The 7,566-nt window shown below is 58.9% G+C and overlaps 1 protein-coding gene across 1 annotated transcript; it reads left to right on the top strand.

Annotated features, from left to right (window-relative positions):
• Nucleotides 1–556: 556 nt before the first annotated feature.
• Nucleotides 557–5,812, top strand: DDX41 (DEAD-box helicase 41). The gene is made up of 17 exons (XM_004761330.3): nt 557–732; nt 814–924; nt 1,142–1,301; nt 1,374–1,448; nt 1,566–1,626; nt 1,757–1,893; nt 2,174–2,246; nt 2,373–2,526; nt 2,603–2,739; nt 3,581–3,743; nt 3,926–4,057; nt 4,328–4,399; nt 4,525–4,621; nt 4,758–4,907; nt 4,993–5,064; nt 5,177–5,287; nt 5,464–5,812. Exons 1-17 carry the CDS (start codon nt 706–708, stop codon nt 5,598–5,600), a joined length of 1,869 nt encoding a protein of 622 aa, XP_004761387.1. The 5' UTR covers nt 557–705; the 3' UTR covers nt 5,601–5,812.
• The last annotated feature ends 1,754 nt before the right edge of the window (nt 5,813–7,566 follow it).

Raw genomic sequence — 7,566 nt, 5'->3', positions numbered from 1 at the left:
TCTTTCCTCCACTCCCTTGTTCTGAGTCCACACCTCTGGAAGCTCAGATGCAGGTCTCTTCGAAGACTTCTCTGGTTCCGCAGGCAGTGAGTTACTCTATTGCAGCATTTACAATAAAAAATCGCTCCTTAGCTATGTACAAACCCTCAGCGAAACACTGGTCACCGGCATTTTATTTATCCTTCATCACTCTGAACTTATGTGTCTTACATAGACGAGGACGGCTGTCAGAGCTGCCGCGTTTAGGTTGATTCATTTTTCCGTAAGCCACACCCCGTCCCCGCGCCTGGGATGGAGGCCCCGGCGGGGTCCCAGTTGGCCCCGTCCAGGATCGTGCCGGATGACGTCAGACTCTGGGCGAGGTTTTGCAGCGGGCCAGCCGGCCTCTCCGGGATCAGCCGTCTCCACTCGGGACCTTCCGCCAGACTTCGTGTTGTGAGCCTTTAGCGCATGCTCCAAGTCTTCCAGCGTCCCATAATACCTTGTCTGACGCTTCGCCCTGGCCCTTGGCAACAAATGCGCAGCCGCCCAAGGGACTTTGACGCCAGCGCGGCCTGACAGGTTCTCCGAGGAAAGTTTGTCCCTCTGCGCGACCCGGCACTCAGAGGTCGTTGCTAGGCGCCCAAGTTCCGCTTCACATCCGATTGGATTTCACTCAAAAGTTGAGGCGGGGTTTTACCGTGGCGCGCATGCGTGCAGCAAAGGATGGAGGACTCGGAACCCGAGCGGAAGGTAGGAGCGAGGCAGGGGTCCTCGCGGGTGGCGAGCGGCAGTGAAAGCGGGGGACTGAGCCTGACTCCCGTGTATCTGTAGCGGGCGCGCACCGACGAGGCGACTGCCACAGGAAGCCGCTCCGAGACGGAGGATGAGGACGACGAAGACTATGTGCCTTACGTGCCTTTGCGGCAGCGCCGGCAACTGCTGGTGAGGGCCCGGGTTCGGAAGAGGAATGGGGGCGTGGGAGCCGGGGTCGAGGGGCGGTGGGGGGAGGTGGCCGCCAGTGGAGCGAGCTGGCAGTACTCGGGACCGTGGCCCTCCGGCGAACGAGGAACGGGCGACCAAGATCCTGAGGCAGGCCCACTGGGCCCAATGCGCCTCTCTGTTTTGGGCTTGGTTCTGCGGGGCGCTGGTGGAACCTCAGCTCCAGAAGCTACTGCAACGAAGGCGCAAAGGTGCTGCGGAGGAGGAGCAGCAGGACAGCGGCAGCGAGCCCCGGGGAGATGAGGACGATATCCCGCTGGGCCCTCAGTCCAACGTCAGCCTCCTGGATCAGCACCAGCACCTCAAAGAGAAGGCTGAAGGTGGGCTGGAGAGCCGCGGGGAGGTTCAGCTTAGTGCAGTGCTTGGTGTCTGACCTCTGCTTCTTTCCTCAGCCCGCAAGGAGTCTGCCAAGGAGAAGCAGCTGAAAGAAGAGGAAAAGATCCTGGAGAGTGTGGCTGAGGGCCGAGGTGTGGCTGTAGTCAGGGCAGGGTGGGTGGTGGACTGACAACCCCAGACATGTTATATCTCGAGGGCCTGGCCTCTGGGAAGGAAGAGCCAGCCCTGAGCCACGTCTGTCCCCTCAGCCTTGATGTCCGTGAAGGAGATGGCCAAGGGAATCACATACGACGATCCGATCAAAACCAGGTATGTGTTTCAGTCTGGGGAAGACAGTCACTCACTCTTAACTTGGACTGGTATATGGCTGAGACTGGCAGGTGTACCCCAGAGCCAGCTGTGCCTGGGGCCTCTCTTGACCCCCACCATCCACTCACAGTTGGACACCCCCCCGCTATGTCCTGAGCATGTCTGAAGAGCGGCATGAACGGGTTCGGAAGAAGTACCACATCCTGGTGGAAGGCGATGGTATCCCACCACCCATCAAGAGCTTCAAGGAAATGAAATTTCCTGCAGGTACTGGGAACTTTGGTAGTCAGACAATTGTAGGGTTGTGTCCCAGCCCCCTCTGTGCTCAGCAACTGCAGAGATGGGTCTAGCCAATGGAGATGGAAGGACTTGGGTTTGAACTTCAGTTGCTCCAGTTATCGTGGAGGTCTTGGACAAGTCTTTCTTTTTCTCTCTCTTTCTCTGGGCCTCATTTGTAACTTGAAGGGGGTAGTGCCGAGTTTAAAGTTTTGGGGTCCTATACAGTATCTGTGAGACACAGGGATGATGCTGAGGTTGTTTTCCGTAGCCATCCTGAGAGGCCTGAAGAAGAAGGGAATCCACCACCCAACACCCATTCAGATCCAGGGCATCCCCACCATGTGAGTGTGGACCTGGGAGCCCTGTAGGGGGCGGTGATGGGGAGGAGCAGTCACTCGGTGTCCTTCTGGAGACTCATTCCCTACATTCTACTGAACCTGATCCTCAGGTCTCTCCTCTCCCAACAGACTATCTGGCCGTGACATGATAGGTATTGCCTTCACGGGTTCAGGCAAGACACTGGTGTTCACATTGCCTGTCATCATGTTCTGCCTGGAACAAGAAAAGAGATTACCTTTCTCCAAGCGCGAAGGGCCCTATGGACTCATCATCTGCCCCTCGGTAAGACAGACCAGGCTAGAGGGCAGGGCAGAGACAGGACTGCCTTCTGGTGCCAACCTCCACCCTGTGCCTACAGCGGGAACTCGCCCGGCAGACCCATGGCATCCTGGAGTATTACTGCCGCCTACTGCAGGAGGACAGCTCCCCGCTCCTGCGCTGCGCTCTCTGCATTGGGGGCATGTCTGTTAAAGAGCAGATGGAAACCATCCGACAGTAAGCACAGGCACCTCCACCCTGTGGGCCTCCCCAGAGCCACTCAGCAAGCTAAAGGACTCTTTGCTTTAGCTACCCCTGCAGACCCTTACAGAAGCCTCCTTGTCCTCCAGTTATCATCCTCAAGGAGTTCCTCATGTAATGGGGAGATCAGTTGGGGTGGGGCAGAGGGATGTGGTAAGGTACTGTGGGCGCACAGCAGATGGAATGGGGGCATCTGGGTGGTCAGGGGGTCAGGGCATTCTGGGCAGAAGACACAGAGGTGAGGGATTCAAGATGTCCAGGAAGGCCAGGGTCCTTCAGTGTGGTCCAGCATGGAGGCTGAGACACTAGGGCAGGGCCAGATCTGTGGCCTTTCCACACAGTGCAGTCCCCAGCAGACAGTGCTCTTTGACCTGGGCCAGGCTCTGGGGTTATGGACAGGCCACACCCAGTCCCTTCTTTCAAGGCATTCCTGGTCCCAGGGAAGAGTCAGATACAGAAGGGATTAATTTAGCATTCCGGGAAAGTGAGCCCATCAATGCCTACAAAGGGACGTGCAGGAGCACATGGTGCAGTCTGGCTGGAGCTTCAGGACCGCTGTCTTCTAGAGAGGGAAGGATATGTCAGGCAGAGTTGATTCATGGCTGGGGAGGAGCTCTGGAGCACAGCAGTAGTCAAGAAGGCTGCAGCGCATCCAGAAGAGACACGTTTTACAAGTAGGACAGGATGCTGGAAGTGATGAGGGGACAGGGGAGGAGAGACAGGAAAGAGGCCAGAGAGCAGAATGAGCAGACTGCCAGCCCATAGGTGCAGGGATGGGCAGGTAGCCCTGACCTCAGGGTCTTCTCTTGATCCCTAGCGGTGTGCACATGATGGTAGCCACCCCTGGGCGCCTCATGGATTTGCTGCAGAAGAAGATGGTCAGTCTAGACATCTGCCGCTACCTGGCTCTGGACGAGGCTGACCGCATGATTGACATGGGTTTTGAGGGTGACATCCGCACCATCTTCTCCTACTTCAAGGTACCCGTCCCTTCCTGGCTAGGCCATTCCTGCCACCCTCCCCAGCACACCCCATTCAACTGTGGCAGGCCCTGAGGCCTAGCACTGCCCACCCACTGGCCCTGCTTCGGGGCGTGACATCCCAGCTACTTGGTCTTCCCAGGCCCCAGCATGCCCTCAGTCCTAGCCCTGCTCTTCCTCAGGGCCAGCGACAGACCCTACTCTTCAGTGCCACCATGCCTAAGAAGATTCAGAACTTTGCCAAGAGTGCTCTGGTAAAGCCGGTCACAATCAACGTGGGGCGCGCCGGGGCTGCTAGCCTGGATGTCATCCAGGTGGGTAGGCGCTCCTGGGGAACAGGGTTTCACTAAAGAGGGTTGGATGTGGCCTGGCCATGGGGAAGCTCTTGGAGTAGGGTTGAGGGGCCCCCTTGTGGACACTCGGGGTTTCATTCAAATCTCCAGCCCTTCAGGCTGCCAGTGCCTACAGCGGGCAAGAGGCTTCTGGTTTCCTCCCAGCTAGGACTGGGAGCCCAGGCTCTGTGGCAGGGCCATGGCTCGTGAGCCCATTTGCAGGCCCACCTGACCTGGCCCTTGTGATGGCAGGAGGTGGAATATGTCAAGGAGGAGGCCAAGATGGTATACCTGCTCGAATGCCTACAGAAAACACCCCCACCCGTAAGTGTAGCCCACCAGGCTAGCCCAGGACCCCTGGCATGAGAGGGAGGGGGCAGTGGGGGCAGCATGCTGGAGAAGTTCGGATGGGGTCAGCTCCTGTGACTGAAGTTGGCCTTCTCGGACAGGTGCTCATCTTTGCGGAGAAGAAGGCTGATGTGGATGCCATCCATGAGTACCTGCTGCTCAAGGGGGTCGAGGCAGTGGCCATCCATGGGGGCAAAGGTCAGGGGTAGTGCCTGTGTAGACAGGGATTCTGCTGCCACTGCCACCGTTCTCCTAACCCTTTCCCTGCCTGGTGGGCCCACCGCTACTCCCCAGACTCCCGTCCCTCTAACAGCTCCTGCCTAACCCTCCCCAGACCAGGAGGAACGGACCAAGGCTATCGAGGCGTTCCGGGAAGGCAAGAAGGATGTTCTGGTGGCCACAGACGTAGCCTCCAAGGGCCTGGACTTCCCTGCCATCCAGCATGTCATAAATTATGACATGCCTGAGGAGATCGAAAACTATGGTGGGGAGCTTGGTGGGGGTCAGGGAGGTGGGCCAGCCCCCAGCCCCACAGGCAGTAGGTCAGAGGCTCTGTTCCCTCTCCGCAGTGCACCGTATCGGCCGCACCGGGCGCTCTGGGAACACAGGCATTGCCACCACTTTCATCAACAAGGCCTGTGGTAAGGCTGCCCCCTCGGGATCACCTCCGCTGTCCCCGGGTCCTCTGCTGTGGCCACCCAGGTCCTGGCTGCAGGGCCTAGGGTTGGGCCTGACAGTTCCCTACCCCCCCAGACGAGTCGGTGCTGATGGACCTGAAAGCTCTGCTGCTGGAGGCAAAGCAGAAGGTGCCCCCTGTGCTGCAGGTGCTACACTGCGGGGATGAGTCCATGCTGGACATTGGAGGTGACTGCAGGCGGGGGACACGGGCCAGGGGTGCGGGGGGAGCATAACGGGAGCACCATAAAACATGTCCAGGTGGCGTATCAGAGGGCTTGGGGGCGGGATCTAATGGGAAGCCAAGGTCTGGGCTGTGGAGCCTGGTCCTGCAAGCATGCTGACTCTCACCCCCGTGTCCCCAGGAGAGCGTGGCTGTGCCTTCTGTGGGGGCCTGGGCCATCGAATCACTGACTGCCCCAAACTCGAGGCTATGCAGACCAAGCAGGTCAGCAACATCGGCCGCAAGGACTACCTGGCCCACAGCTCCATGGACTTCTGAGGCTTTTGCCGTCCCTTGTCTCCGAGAGACTTCAGTCTCCAGCCACCATCTGTACACACCAGCCCCCTGGACAAAAAGCCAGCATCTTCCGCCCAGCCGGCCTGGGCTGGGCCAGGCTGGGCCTGGCTGCCTGCGCCCTGTGTACCCCAGAATTACTATTTTTGTTCCCTTTACCCCTGCTGTCATTAAAGCACAAACCTCTTCTTGTCTCAGCCCAGCCCTGCATCTGTGTTTCCATCCCTGATCCCTGCTTCCTGGACAGGCTGTACGCTCTGACCTCCACAGCCCCTGTAAGGCAGGGGAGTTGGCATCTCCCACCACCACCCAGGAGGAAACCGTGCCCTTGGGAGCTGCGGGGAAACACTCAGAGTGGGAGAAACCTGCATGCCCATCTCAGGCCACATTCCCTTCAGTGCCCCCTGCTGAGAAAAAAAGCCTAATGCACACTGCTTCCCTCATTCTGCCACCCGGGAACTTTATTCCGGGGGGCAGCAGGGAGCCATATGGCCCCATATGGCCCCATATGGCCCCAACAAGAAACAAGCGAGAAAGCACTCCCATCACAGCGCCAGCGTGTGGCCTGAATCACCGCCCAGTGCCGGCCAATTCTGAGCTTTCTGTCCAAATCAATGTCAATTTGGGCAGTAAGCTCCTGAGAATTGGCTAGAAATTCCTGGCAAACTCACTTCTGGTGGTGGGAACCTTCAGGGGAGCCGCCCAGGACCGGCCAGGGGTCCCTCATGGTGTTGCCCAAAGCCTGTGAGAAAGCGCTCAACGCTGGGTGCACGGGAAGCCCAGGTCGCCTCCGACCCGCCCTCTACTCAGCCCCATGGGGAGCTTGCCTCAGCCCAGCAGGTGGGACCTGCCATGCCCCTAGGCCCGAACCCTAACCCAGGATTGGGTTCTCAGGCTTCCATCTCCCGAGGCCTGACCCTCAAGCCTTCCAGACTGGGGACCTCTGAGCCATACCACAGGACACCACCTGCCACCCAGGAGGAAACCGTGCCCTTTGGAGCTGCACAAAACCCTCAGATTGGAGGAAACCAGCATGACCCCTGGAGGCCACCCCTCCTTTGGCGCCCCACCGGGCCACCAACATGGAGCCTGAGGCTTGGCCTGACCCCTCCCTCAACTTGCGCCCTGGAAAGCTCCCCTCAGCTGTGGCCCTCAGGGGAGTCGGGTGGATCCGGCCGAGTTCCCAGATGGTCTCAACACGCAGGTAGTGTGAAAGCACTCTAAATAGCAGGCAGAGCATGGCCTGAATCACCGCGCAACACCAGCCAATTCTCATGAGCTTTCTACCCAAATCAATATCAGTTTGGGGAGAATGCTCCTGAGAATTGGCCGGAAACCCCCAGTGAACTCGCTTCCAGCTGCGCAGGCCTTCAGGGAAGCCGCCTGGGCCTGGCCGAAGGTCCTGAGTGGTTGCAGCCCAAACCCTGTGAGAAAGCGCTCTAAAACCCAGGCGCATGGGTGGGGGCCTTTACTCAGCCCCTGAGGTTTCGTTTTCAGCACTGGCAGATCTGGCCTGGCATGACCTTAGGCTTAGGTCTAGGCCCTAGGTGGAGTTTTCAGGCTTCCGTCCCCAGGGGCCCCAAGCCCTCCAGATTTGGGACCCTGGAGCCACACCCCAGGAGTCCTCTTGCCACCCAGATGGAAACTCTGTGTTGTTGAAGCTGTGCAGAACCCTTCAGAGCTGGAGAAACCTGCATGCCCCCCTGAGGACACCCCCACCTCTGCAGCCCTCTGGCTATGAACCCTCTCAGCCTGACATGCCGCCTGACCCTGCCCTCAACTTAGCACCCCAAGGAAGCCGCCTCAGCACTGGCAGATTGGGCCTGCCATGCCCTTAGCTCAGCTCACCTCAAGGACCCCAGTCGGCTCTAGGCAGACCTGGAACTCCCATCTGCCTCAAAGCTCTGAGATCCCCCCCTTCTTCTTCCAAAATTACGCTGGCCCAAGTCTT

The sequence above is a fragment of the Mustela putorius genome, unplaced genomic scaffold (genome assembly GCF_011764305.1).
Source record: "Mustela putorius furo isolate JIRA1106 unplaced genomic scaffold, ASM1176430v1.1 tig00001059_pilon_pilon_pilon, whole genome shotgun sequence".
Classification (NCBI taxonomy): Eukaryota; Metazoa; Chordata; class Mammalia; order Carnivora; family Mustelidae; genus Mustela; species Mustela putorius.
The sequence above is the reverse complement of the archived record's forward strand: the minus strand, read 5'-3'. Positions and strand labels throughout refer to the sequence as shown.